Raw genomic sequence first — 13,900 nt, forward strand, 5'->3', positions numbered from 1 at the left:
CACAAATAGATCAAAGTTTTTCAAATTTACCTCAAACAGCTGCAAGAGAAATGTGTTTTTCTTTTTCCTTTTAAAGGCAGACTCCCCCACAATGACAACACACACCCATGCCATATTCCCATGTGGCTATCATGGCTCACACAGAGCCGTGGGTTTGTCTCGAAGCTTTATGTGATGTCACAGATCTATAGGAGGAGACATTCCTATATAATTTTGCATCTCTTTCCCAACAGAACCAAATGGTACAAAAAGCACCTACAAATGACTAATCCTGCTACAGGAAACATAGAATGTGGCTTTTCTTTGCTGAGGGACATGCTACACAGAATGAGGAAAGCTAATGTGGTAGAATTATAGATTGCACCACTTCAGACTGGTAGGAGGGAGGGGGTGTTAGGTTTTTGTACATATTCTTATATTTGTACATTGTAAGCGAGAAGGAATAGTTTAATGTAATGTAAGCCTCTCCCAAATGTGCTAGACTGATTTATGCAGGGGACTTTCTTCATAGGGGGAAGCATTCAAAATATTACTCTCAAACACACCTGCTGTCTGAAATGGCACAGTCCAGACTTCTGTTACCTCAATCTGTGTATCATACCGAACAGCTCCTTGTTGCCAGCCTGCAACAAGCCACAGTCCCCTGACTAGCCCAGTGAGCAATGAGACATGGTCACTGACACAAGAATGGCCAGAATATCAGTCCAAAATCAACATGTGCCTAAAGCAAGCCTGGGCACTTACCATGGCCTTCCCAGAAGGGAGCGGTACCATTGGATTGCGATTCATAGGTGATGCCCCTCCAAAGTGGTTGGGCCCAAAAGCTGGGACTGAAACACAGAATGGTCACCTTGTTACAAACAGGAATGTTTTTTACCCCAGCATGCCCTTGCTGGGACCATTAAAGGGCAAAATGGGAATACCTATTAATGCATAGCCTGGTTAAGCTAGGATGTGGTTGAGAAACACTTCAGACAGCAGGTGCATGTGGGAGTCATATTTTTGTGGTCTGAAGCACAATCATTCCTCTGTTTCCCAAACTTGCAATTTCCAGATTTTGTATCCTTGAACAACTCTTCATACTTGGGGTATTCTGCCACAGAACCACTGTGCAGTGCAGGAGATTCTGCAGAACGTGCTAAGGTGCATCTTTAAGTTTATCACAGGGTGCAAAAACATACATTCCCCTTCACAAGCCCCATTTGGCATCCTTCCAGATTCCCAGCATCTCCTGCTACCAAAAAAAAGTGGGGAAGAAAAACAGATGAATTGGCTTCTGCGCCACAGAAGCATCATTCCTAGAGCATTCTGAGGAGGACTACTTAGAGGTTTCTGCTTGCTTTCTAGGATGCTCTGGGGATGTTCTATGTATGAAGCTTCTATGGCAGGAACCCAGAGCATTTGTTTTTTCCTCCTCTTTCTTTCTGGTGGCAGAGGAAGGGGTTAAAACAGGGATTAGGCATGCATATATATGAGTGGACAGGGATCTGTATGGGGGAGGCATGGGGAGACTCCAGCCCCTGGCAGCATGCCACCAAAGAAATGCAGTATAAATTGCCCATCCACATATTTAACTGAAGTTTCTTTAATATTAGAGTGGGTGCACTGTAATATGCAAGTGAATGTGAATGAGTATTGTCTTGCATGTGGATGCATACATATGCATTATTAAGTTTTACAGGTTATAGAAAATGACAGCAAGGCTTAACAGTCCTGCTGGGTGCTCTAACTGCACTGGAGACTTTATGAAGTGTAAGCCCCTATCACCACTCATCTCACTTGCAATCCCTTAGATGAATATCCTTGGATGCCCAGGATTCTGTGGAGCATAGTTTGGAAAATGGCTTGGTGCAGTGGTTTTCAGAAATTTACCCAAGTCTCCCAAGAAAAGATGGTGTTGTAAAAAAGAAAAACAGGTATATGTTTCAATGGTGCAACTGGGGCATGAGTACTGCCAGCAAGGTCATTCCCAGCTGTAATAAAGTATTTTAGCAAGAAATGAGGGGCTGTTGGTAGAGAAACTGGTTCCCCCAGCCAGGGATGAGCAGACTACCGTTCACTGATAGACTGCTAGGCTACTGCCTTGTTCAGCCTTCTCCAACCTGATACCCTGCAGGTGTTAGTACTTCAACTGTTTAATTTTTGTTAACCACCCAGAGAACCTCAGCTACTGGGTAGGATAGACATGAAATAAACAAATAAACAAACTCAGGGCATTTCTGACCATTGGCCATGCTTGTCAGGGCTGACAAAACTGGAGGGCACCAGGTTAGAGAAGCCTGCTCTGGTTGCTGGGACTTATTGCAAAAGATGAGTTCCAAAGCATCAAGGCACCCAGCTTCTTAAGCAAGATGAACTATGCTTTAACCATTAGGAACTTCTGATTAAATGCTTTTGCGGTGTAAATTTAAACACGCTTTAGTGGGCTATGTGGATGGACTATTTAACATAGTTTTACTATGAGAGCAGAATGCTGAATGTGGAAAGGGCCAAAAAGAGTACCAGTTCCTGGCCTGGAAAGATGCTCCAGTGCCTTTAACAGACTATGAATCGAAGAAATAGTCCTACAGCATCACTGCTGGAGAAGCCATGTCAAATTTCTTCCTGAAATATAGCTATTAAGAGACACCAATAATCTAGTTTGGGCTCAGATGGTCTAGTCCAGACTTGACCTCACCCAGCAGAGGCAACTGTGGGATGTCAGGCAAGGCCTCACCTTCTTGGACAGTGGGAGAAACTCATTTGAGAGAGGGGTGAAGTGAATCGGTATTTCCTGGATACTCACGAACATACGGAGACTGGCTCAGAGGTGTAGGGGATACTTTTGTTGCCACTGAATAATATTCCACAGCCTTCTTGAACCGTTCTATTTTATCTTCGGTTCTGGACTGGGGAGGAAAGAGAAGAAAAAGAAGTGATTGAGTGGAGAAAGGAATGTAGCTATCTGTCATAACCTATACCATCAATGACTTTCAATGTAGCACACTCCATTTTATGAACTGCAAATTCTATTCCCAAACTATGACAGGCACAGAGATCAACACAAGCTAGAAGCTGGTCAACTTTAACTGACAGTGGAACCCCTTAACTGAAATCATTCACCCTTGCCAATTTGTGGGTCGCTTTATTCCCCCACTCTCTGCAGTACTCCCAAAGGAGTCTGTGGATTGCTTTATTCCACAGTCTAATATTCTGGGCCTACCACCACCACCACGTAATTCGCACATCTCACCTGGGAATGCTTGAAGACATCTCTCCCTATCACATCCAAGTTGGAGGGGTTTTTGATGGAACTCACATACTCAGACACAGCTTTGATGACTACATCACAGGGTGGTAAGACCAGCTGGTGGGCTCGCACCTGAAACCAGAACACAAAGCACTTTACCAAAAAAAACTCTGGTGAGGAAAAAGTACAGTATGGCACAGCTCCACACTCTACAGTCCTAGTCAACAACTTTGACCAGGGAGCTATTCTGTAGAGGGGAAGGGACACTCCTCTGGCCATCAACCATGCAGAAGATCAACAGGGTGGCCTATAACCACAGATACCAATTCCTTCTGTACTGTGGTGAGCAACAAGCTTAGAAACCAACTGCCCCCTCCCCTTTCCTGTCTATCATGGTTAACTGCTGAAGCTTGGCAGCAAACCACTGCCTGTTTTTGCCAATGCAGAGGCAGCAGAAGAACAGCCCTAAAGTGGCCCATCTCTGCTGTATATATTTCTTTCCTCTGAATTTTCAGTGGGGTGCCAGAAGGAAGAATACAGATAGTAGATGGAATATATGTATATCTTGTAAAAATTGCAACACTAATCAAATACAGTTGGAAATACAGCTGACTGTAGCATAAAGCATGAACTGGCTTCCTAAATTATAATGGCACAGTGGCCATTATAGACCATGACACAAGCAGAGAACAGGAGTGAATCTAGTAACCCTGCCAGAGCTGCATTATGTTTTCTTCTCTGACCATGTCATTCCTCTAGAAGCTCTCCAGCCCTACAAAGCTATGGCAGTAGTACAAAAGGAAAAGGAGGGAAGGAGAAAAGTTCACCCTCTCCCATTCCAGTCTCCCACCAGTGCCTCGGGGTTCACATGCCACACTGTGGCTCATCCTCATATGTTTATCAAATACAGGTATTTGAGCTATGACAAGTTGCAGCGCCCATGGGCAAAATCCTAAAAATTCAACCCTTGGCTATGAGTTGTGCTAGGCAAGTTTTATGGCAGGAGTTATGTGAGTACTAAACAATGGCCAATTAACCAATATGAGGGTTAAATTCATAGCCTGTGCAAGTTAAAACAATCCATGAGTTATTTAATCCTTGCATAATTTTCATCAGCCCTGTTCCCACACTACAACAATCCACTGTTGAGAGTTGAACATTCAGGAGCATCCAGGAGCATGGGTGTGACAATTTGAAATGTTCACTGTAAAACAGAATACCCAGGTACAGCTTCCTAGACCTAGTCCATCTCCATTTTATTTCAACATTTCTTCCAAAGCTAGAAAAAGGTTCCTGAAATTCCAGTTTCTGGTTGTGAACCAAACTCTGGTTCTTTTCTGATCTGAGAACATGGAGTGTTACGTTTTGGCATTGTTTCCACTTCTCAAAGTCCACTTCCTGCTAAAAGCTAATGACAGGGTTCAGGAGTCCTGTCTCTTCTCACTCCCCACTTCTCCTTGGAAAGTTCCTTCCATGAGTAGGAAACAAAAACATCCAAAACACAATCTCATTTCCTCAAGACTCTTCTCCTCTTCCAAATGGTAACATCCCTGCCTCCCTGCTCTGTCAGGGCTTGCTTCCTTGAGGCCCTTCAGATGGGACAAGAGATGTGAGTGGTACCTTAAGTGAAGCCAATGGGTGGTCTGGTCCAAGCAAGCTCCAATGGAAGGCAGCAAGATCTTCATCTGGAAGGATGTGGTTCCCTGGAAGGGCACAGGGGATTGTGCAAGGTCATACCGCAATTGCCAAAAAACAACAGTGAGATTCCCACCCTCTCTCCCCATGTGCCAGTGTCTTTCTCCACCATTCAGGTGGGCAAGACACAGGCACACAGCAACTGCTTCACCAGAAGGCACCTGCTAGATTAACATTTGGATCAACATTTAGACAAACAGGATATAGCAAGATGATAGAGATGCTTTCCGAGAGTTGTGCACTACACCATGACCTTCACAAGCCTACAATCTGGCAAAGAGAAAATCAATTCAAGCACTGAAATGAAGCAGACTTTCATAGAGCTACTTAATTTGAATTAAGGATGAAAACAGCCAAGGATGGCAGCTTAAAGAATCTTCCCTGGACAGCTCCTGCCAGTCAGAGTACATAGGTAGTAGACAATCAGACTCAGTCACAGCTTCTGTAAGGCCTCTGCAATCCCTTTCTACAATGTGCATCAGAAAAGGATTCCTTCATTCTCTGAAGACATTCTGACCCTCTCTCTTTTTCTTTCTGCCAGACCTGACACTCAGTAAGCCCAAATATTCTGAACAGCAACATGCACAGAAGAGGTAATTATGGGGTTGGAAAGGATTCGACACATGTGATTCCATGTAGCCAGCATTCAGACTTTGCAGGAGATGCAAATATTTGCATGAGACCACTGGATGGAGTTCTCCTCTCAGAATCTCACAAATGAAGCCACCATTGGCACTGTGGAAACTCACAACCTTACTTTTTACCAGGTACCAAGTAAGAAATGGGAAGGAAATTTTGCCCTTTCATACACATTAATGCAAATAAAGCATGGAGAAACAATGAAAACAAAAAGTGACATATTATTCTCCATGAAAATTCATTTAATTTCATTTTCTTTAAAAAAAAAACCCTGAATCTAGAATCCTCCCTGTGTCACTTAGAGAAAAACTGATATTCCATCATTAAGCAGTGTCTAGACTTTGGCATTGGTAAAGATCACCTGGCAATATTGCAGCTCAACAAAGAAAGGGCTAGGTGAGAAGAAATATCAGAAGTGATGATTTTGAGTGCTTGTATTGCTCATTTTAAAGACAAAGCACTGAAAGTTATGCTAGTCAGCAATATATGTACTGCGGCCTACTCTTGCCAACTTTATTTCTTTCACTCTCCACATTAACCCTCACAACAGCCCTGTGGTGTAGCTTGAGTCAAAAATGAGAGCACAAGTATGCATGTTTTGCTTATGGTTGCCTAGGCATTTTTATACTTGAACCAGAATTAAGCAACTTTTAAAAAGCCACAGATGATGGTACTAAATACAGCATATGACCAGAAGAGAGACAGGATTCAGAAGTAATCCCTAGACAACCCTTCTAAGATTACATATAAACATACATTTGCAAAACAGCAACAACAAAACAATCATCCATTGCAAAATATTTCAAGCCTAAATAAATTTAAGCACTTCTGCCCTAGTCATTCACTAATTACTTAATCTACTTCATACAAGACAAACAGTCTACTATGGGGAAATTTACCCTTTGGAGCTATGGTGTTGTGTCAGGTACCTGCAGACACCATTTTTTGCCTGGCACCTGCCTTGCCGTGGGTTGTTCTGCCATGTGAGCCCAGGTGGAAGGAGTTGAGGGTTGTATAACTCTCAAAACAACTCCTGCTGCCTGGTTTGTAGCAGACGAGCAAAAATGGCACCCACTGGCTCCCAGAGCAATACAACAGCCCCTGTGGATGAACTGAGCCACAAAAGCCTGTTACATCATGTGAACCAGGCCACGCTAGCACATGAATGCACACACTTTCTATTTACCTAGCAAGGCAGCAAAGATGGGAAAGCTGCTCAGCTTGAGGCCTAGCTGTTTGGCTACCTCTTGCATGAGGAACTGGTTGGTGGTGAGGTTTTTGCCATTCCAGCTTAGCTTGAGGGCATGGGAGCTGTAATAGGAGGGGATGTTCCAGAGGGCATACTCTGAGTCATGAGCAATTAGCCCATGGAAGCCATTCTCACGGAAGAAGGACACCACTTCCTGATGATGATCTTCCAAGCTTTGGAAAACCTAAAAGGAAAATAGGGACAAGGATGAGTATCTTTAGCTTCTCAAAATATGTAACTTTAATTTCCCTTCTGTGTTCATTGTTCTTGTTTTATTGTTTTAAGTGTTTATGGTTTGTAAATTTTTGTACACTACTTTGTCGGCTGTTTTTGCAGATAAGGCAGTACACAAATGTTAAATAACAGTAACAGGGCACTTTGCTTTAAAGTCATACGATCATCTGGGAGTAATTCATTCATATATATCAATTCCTGCTACCTACATAAGGGAAATGTGCACACCACTCAGAAAACAAAAGGTGTGAATGGTATCAAAGCAACATAGCAAGTGGTCATGGAAGCATTTCAGTCACATGCTGCTTTGCAAACTCTGGTTAAAGTTGACCATGGTTCATGCAGCCTGGTTTACACACGTTAAGCCTGAATTTAGCATGTGAGGAAGCCTCTGCAAGCCTAGAGAAGCACACATTCTGACCATGTGTGCTTCTCCACAATTCCTCTAATTCTTAGCTTGCTGTTGCATACAAATAAGGAATCATGGAAGCATAGCTGGCTGGGAATTTGTGTTTGTTTGTTTGTTTATTGGACTTGTATACTGCACCCCTTTGCCTTGAGGCTCTCTGGCTAGCTCACAATATATTATACAGCAACAAATAAAACAAAACAATTAACAATATATTTGAAACATTCATAATAAAAATATGTGATTTCATATAAAAGCAAAACAACAAAAGTAATAAAGGGGGACATAGAAGTTAAACATTCCATTATTAAAACCCATTAAAACATTCTGATAATGAAATGCTGGAAGCTGAAGGGCACTATTTCTATGTAAACATGCATAGGATTATGCCTTAGGAAATTAAAAAGGGAAAAGACAGATTCCTAAAATCCAAAGGTAATTAATGGCAAAGCAAGAACAACTTGATTGTTTATATATTTTTTTAGATAAGGATATTACAAATGAAGATTTCAATAAAAAAAATAAGGGCCAATTTTGACCTGTCTGACAAAGCTCAGACCCAACCATATGCAACTATTTACCATTAAAATAACTGGATTCTACTGCTGTGATATTCAGGGTTTTATTCTCCTCAACCCTAGTAAGAAAATGATTATATCTTTAAGAATTTCTGCAAATCAAGCTTCTTTTATGTATCTGTTCTCACCCTCTTGGTAATGACATACGGTGGGACTGTACAAACCTTTGGCCCTTTTAGGTAAATGCGTACCTCAAAGGCTCAGAATACCCTGACTCTTTAAGGCTGAAATAACCTCCTGAAGATGGAGCATTGGAAGCTGCTAGGGAAAGAATGGATCATTCCACTGGTGAACTAATTTCCACAAGATGTGAGGATGACTCACTGGGGATGCTTGCTGGCACGGCAGCCCACCATGCATTACTGAATCTACAGTGAGAACACAGTGCGTGCAGACACAGTTTTGAATATGCAACTCTTACTTGGGGGTTGTCATACCATAGAAGCTAAGTGAACATGAGATGAACAACCATCCTATAACCTATCTGCACTGGATTCATGCAACACAACAAAGCTTAAATAGGTGTTGCACATGTAACCTTACATAAATCAGGACAAGGCTCAGCATGTCATCTAAACTCATTCACTTCCATAGAGATAGCTCTTTTTTGTATTTCCAAGGGACTGGACAATTCATTGCAGATGTCCCCATCAATCATTATTTGTTCTAGTATCTAAACACATCTGTACAGAGCAATTCATTCGGGCAGTTAGCTTCTTTCCTACTGTTCTCCCCCATCAATAATTTTGGGAGTTTGACTTCATTGGATCAAAAATGCAAATGTGCCTCTGTTGCTCCTATTTCTCAAATACCTTAGACAAGTATTCTGATAATCTATCCTTCCGTATTTCTTGCATTCATTCTTTCAGCAGATCAACAGAACATAACAGAACAAGTTTGGTAATTTCTTTTGATCATTTTACTTCAGTGGGGACCTTACTGTATTCTTCTTTTGTCTTAGGTTTTCTGCCTATCTAACCACTCAAACAGACAAGTGACCATTTTAAGGGGAGTGTGAGTACTGGAGCATCTGAGAATCACAGCAGGTCACAGCAAAAAGAGAACCAAAATATTGGTATATATTTTATGTTTAAGTAAGGGACAAGAGTGGATTCCTGCAATATGTGCCAAGGAAGGTGTCTGAGCATGCATTGGTACCCCACTAGCACCATGCTACTTACCTATTTTAGGCTTTGCATTGTATTACTAGTTTTTAACATTATCATTGTTTTATTTAATGTCTATAAACTTCTTTGTTTTTTAACGTTAGAAAAGTGGGGTAAAACTATTCATCTTAATGCCTCCAGTATTTAGAATGACAACATTCTCCCCTCACTTGCAGTGGGACAGGAATCTGAGATTCTCACACTTAAATTTGGATGGAAGGTCAGCCATAGCCAAATACATTCACAGGCAAAAAAAAACAGCAGGATATAAAAACAAACAAAAACATTTGTTAAGCACCCAGAGGGCCTTAGCTATTGGGCAGTATAGGAATGAAATAACTTTCATAAAGAAAATCCTAAGGTGAAAATTAAGAGTAAATGTTCAAGGCTTTTGAAGTCTACAGAGCAAAAATCATGGCAGACAAAGAACATGACCTCTGCTTCAGTTCAGATATGCTGTGCTTCAAAACAATAAAATCTATATGCCATTCATGTCAGAAGACAATCTTAAAACAGGAGGAACCATTTCTGCAAAATGCAGGCCCTCTGTGAGAAATCTAGCAGAAAGTGATACTGTGCATGAGCCTCTAGTCACTATTATTTTGCATCCAAACACTTACTGCTTCCAATGGTTTTAGGAGCTCAACTCTTTCCCATCTCCCCAAAACACACAATAAGAACAGAATAGTTTCAAATTCTTTGGAGAATGGGGAGGGAACATGTAGTGTACAAACAGAGCAAAATAATACACATTGCTATATTCCAATCATACATACTCAACTGCAGAATCTGAAATGACATTAAGGCAAAATTCCAAACCTCTTAGCAAAACAGACATAGCTACAATGAAATTTAACATATGCAAGGGGAAAGTGAAAACTTTCACTGATTTGGATTTAATTTCATGCCCTTTGATCAGCAGGCACCCATGTCCTATCATAACATAGTTTTAACAGCCACCTGCTTTTCAAAACTGGCTGGCCACAAGGTATACGACCAGCTTTGATGTTCAGAAACACAAGCCATAACCTTCTTTAGGGATGTGTCCTGACCATAGCAGAGAAAATTGTACAAGGATGTTGACTTGACTGACCACAGTGATACAAGAACTTAGTTGGGCTCAAACACTTCCCCTTTTCCTCACCAATTTATTATTAGCATAATCCAGAAGTTAAGCACATTTATGTCCTACTGGTTTGAAATGGAGAAACCAAAGCACATATTAAACTCTCCTGTGGAAGTCAACAGGGCTTTAGAAGTGTCTCACTGGGCTACATCATGCCTGGTACTGGGTCAAAATGGTGTTTGATAAATTTGTGTACAGATGCAACATGATGCAGTTGTTCATTCACTAAGGAGGCTGCATTTGAAGCTCCTCTGCTTCAGGTCAGCTGCTTTCACTGCTTATTCAACCTCAGCTGATCTTCAAGCCTTTGTTTGCCAATTTACCTTTGGCTTCATGAGACTACATGCAGCTATTTGGGGAAAATTAGATGAAATCCAGTCTTCCCATCTGCAACCAGGCACACTGATTATCCACAGATTATCCTTACAAAAGCCAATAACCAAGTCAGTTTCTACACAGGAGATAGCACCTAAGCAATTAAATTCATACCTGTCAGACATATATGATAGGACTTGTACTATAGTTTTATGACCTGTGAAGATAAGCAAGTTGCAGTTATCTGTGGCCATGGCTGCAATTATTTTGCAGCTCTGGTTTTCTCAAATTGTTCATGTCAGATGTGAAAAACTTGCTGATCAATCCTTGAAAAAGACTAATAAAAAGGCTCAAGAAAGCATGAGGGCTGGACATAGGTTGAAAAAGAGGGTAAGCAAAAGGAAGCATTGGTAGCAGATAAGGTGAAGAAACAACTTTTGAGGAATTTATGGGAATAGAAGCTTAACCATAGCAGAATGTTCAGGAGTGTATCAGGGAGGGCAACAAGTGTCCAGGAATACTGAGAAGGGATGAACCTTTGGAAAGAAATAAAAAGTAACCCAAAATACAATTAAAATGCACTCTGAAATGGAATCGGGATGGGGTGAGGGAAAGTAAGGGTGCAAGAACAGAAGAACCAATACTGAGATATTCAAAATGACACAGAACTCAACAGGATGCAAGAGGGTGCATTCAACAGGGGTCATATAGACCTTACCTTGACCCGGAACCGAATCATGGCCAGACGGACACAGTGCCCCAAGCAAGCCGGAGGAAGAAACCAGGCCCGTGGTGGTGGGGTACCTTTGTTGCCCACATGCCCAGCAATTAGCTGAGCTGTCTGCCTCTCAGCCTGAGCCTTCCTGCCCCACTCAGGGAGCCTCTCCTTTCCAAGCCCTCCATTGAAGATGACAGCTAATTCCAGCCCACCTTGATAGAGGCAGGCCTGTGAAAGGGCAGCCAGATAACCCACCATAGCATTCCACTGGCCCCCACACACCCAGTCTGTCTGGTAGCCACCGTACAGACGCTGCAAAGCAGAATCAGCATCCACCAGGAGCCGAGCTGGACAGGGTGCTGGGGGCGCCAATCCCGGTGCATGCTGAGTGTGTGGGTATGGGCTTGTACCAACCATAGGTCCCAGCCCCTGTGCAGCCCCAGCTGGGTGGGGATAGCCAGCTGGGGGGTGGAAGGTTGTACAGTAGGCAGGGCCCCCGCCTCCACGGCCCCCTACGGCCCGTGCCAACTTCAACAGGTCCACAGGCACCACTGCCCCTGGGCAGCGCTTTTCTACGAACTCTTGGAAGCCCTGCACCCCCATGGCTTGGCACAGTTGAAGGGTGCAGGCCCCACTCCCGCTAGGGCAAACGGGGATGGCTAAGGGGCTAGCACCCCGAGACCAGGACTCGGCACAGTCAAAGCTGCTCCAGCTCCTGGGGCTACGCTTCTCACAGCTCCCACTTCTGGGGAATGGATGCAGCCGCCATGTTGTAGCTTTCTTCTCCTCCTCCTCCTCCTCCTCCTGCCTCCTCTCCTCCTCCTTTCTCTCAACTAAAACTATAGCCCATCGGGAAATGTAGTTTCACGTCTACCTAATCTCTTATTAGTCAGAAGATCGTAGGAGATAGTGGGACTACAACTCCCAGCAGATCGGGAAAGCCCACCATGTTATCATGATTTCTGCGCGCTTTCCTGGCGCTGCATAGCGTTATGGGACTTGTAGTTCCATAGAATAAAAGATTCCCCCCCCCGCCACCCCAAAGCAGACATAAACAGAGGAAAAGGTAACTTTTGACTGCAATTCCCGATGAACTGAGAGCTTCGCCATACTTTTATACGCTCTTGTCTCTCGCCTCATAGGAGGGGCAGAAATCGGAGGCTCCCTGCAAACATTCTTCACACCTCTTAAGAGTTCCACCAAAGCCCGCGAGTTCACTGTAAGGCCTTCGTACATTTTCATTTGAGCGTGAGGGCTCGCTACCGCGCGGGATTTCGGAAGCATACTTCACCCCTTTAAAAAAAAACAAAAAAAAAACTTTAGTCCCAGCCTAGGGCTATAGTAATTGGATATAGACCATCTGCGGTAGGAAACGGGGGAGGTTCTTCGGTTATTCATTCGAGGAACGTCGCCATATTGTCACGTCTCTGGCACGCTTTGCATGCTGGGAAATGTAGTGTGTCCTCCCCATTGGTAGATTCCATTCACAGCTTCAGTTACGACGCCATATTGAGGGAGAATGACGCTGCCCAGCATCCTCTTCTGCTCTCCGTGGCTATGTTTTGTCGAAACTCGTAGAGGGGCGTTTTGTCTCCTGTTGTGTTCAACCTACAGCTCCCACCATTCCCATGTTAGCTAGGTACGAAGTTGTAATCCAATAAAGTAGGAAGGATGAAGCCAGGCTGGGGGGGGGGGGGGCGTAACTTCCGGCGCAATAATGCCATACACTTGTACAGTCCGATCCACTTTTCGTTAACTCGTAAGTCCCACAGAATTCAATGGAATTTACTTTCGCATAGGCGCCCACAGGATTTGCAGTAACCTTAACTGCTGTAGCATAAGGCGTCATCAGCTCATTTTCAGCAAATGGGTGGGGCATCGCTGGGATGTTATCACTGCGCACGGGGGCGGAAATGTTCTCTAAGCGATAACCCGCTTTAGATTACTGAGCAATAAAACACATCATTATCCCTGAGCAATAGTTCTGTACTAACATACGAGCAGAAGGCACAGCCTTGCGTGCCCGCTGCTCATGCTTCCAAGGTGATGCCGAAGATACGTAACCAAGAGCATCGGAAATCCCCAGCGAAGAGGCAGGTATCTCTTTTCCACCCCACCCGCACAACTCCGTACCTAAGTGGAAACCCATCTGAGCAGACTGCATAGCCCACCAGATTTCTTACTGTGTCTCTTTAGAAGAGCACGCTTGAGCAGCCCCAGTTCCTCTAAGCGTTTTCAGAGCCGTGTTTTCAAGCATGGAATAATGTCTCTAAGTAGCTCCTAAGGGCAACGTGCCTATGATCTTGCGCAGATTCTTCTCCCTCTACGACAAAGCAGCTTTTGTTTATTTCCTCCCTACACCATCTTCCCTCCCCACAAATACATTGCTTACTAGAAACACGGCAAACAGACATGCTCTGCCCATCTGACTTTACATCCTAGCCCTTCTGGCCAGGATGAAATTTTGACTGTGCTATCAAAATGCTGCTGGCTTGCAACCACCTAACTCCTTGCAAGTGCCATCCTGCAACTGAACAGGTTT

At 43.5% G+C, this 13,900-nt stretch overlaps 1 protein-coding gene across 4 annotated transcripts in view; it reads right to left on the minus strand.

Annotated features, from left to right (window-relative positions):
* FAM120C (family with sequence similarity 120C) overlaps nucleotides 1-12,112 on the minus strand; it is a 38,868-nt gene extending 26,756 nt beyond the window's left edge. For all 4 annotated transcript variants that reach the window (XM_044443546.1, XM_044443544.1, XM_044443545.1 and 1 more), the window contains exons 1-6: nucleotides 11,359-12,112; nucleotides 6,750-6,996; nucleotides 4,850-4,932; nucleotides 3,233-3,361; nucleotides 2,786-2,888; nucleotides 745-830 (exon numbers count right to left, since the gene is read on the minus strand). In XM_044443546.1, coding sequence (XP_044299481.1) covers nucleotides 745-830; nucleotides 2,786-2,888; nucleotides 3,233-3,361; nucleotides 4,850-4,932; nucleotides 6,750-6,996; nucleotides 11,359-11,961 — 1,251 coding nt within the window. In that variant the 5' untranslated portion in view covers nucleotides 11,962-12,112. The remainder of the gene's footprint in view (nucleotides 1-744; nucleotides 831-2,785; nucleotides 2,889-3,232; nucleotides 3,362-4,849; nucleotides 4,933-6,749; nucleotides 6,997-11,358) is intronic.
* Nucleotides 12,113-13,900: the final 1,788 nt, after the last annotated feature.

Source organism: Varanus komodoensis, unplaced genomic scaffold (genome assembly GCF_004798865.1).
Source record: "Varanus komodoensis strain SLA01 unplaced genomic scaffold, ASM479886v1 scaffold42, whole genome shotgun sequence".
In the NCBI taxonomy this organism is placed as follows: Eukaryota; Metazoa; Chordata; class Lepidosauria; order Squamata; family Varanidae; genus Varanus; species Varanus komodoensis.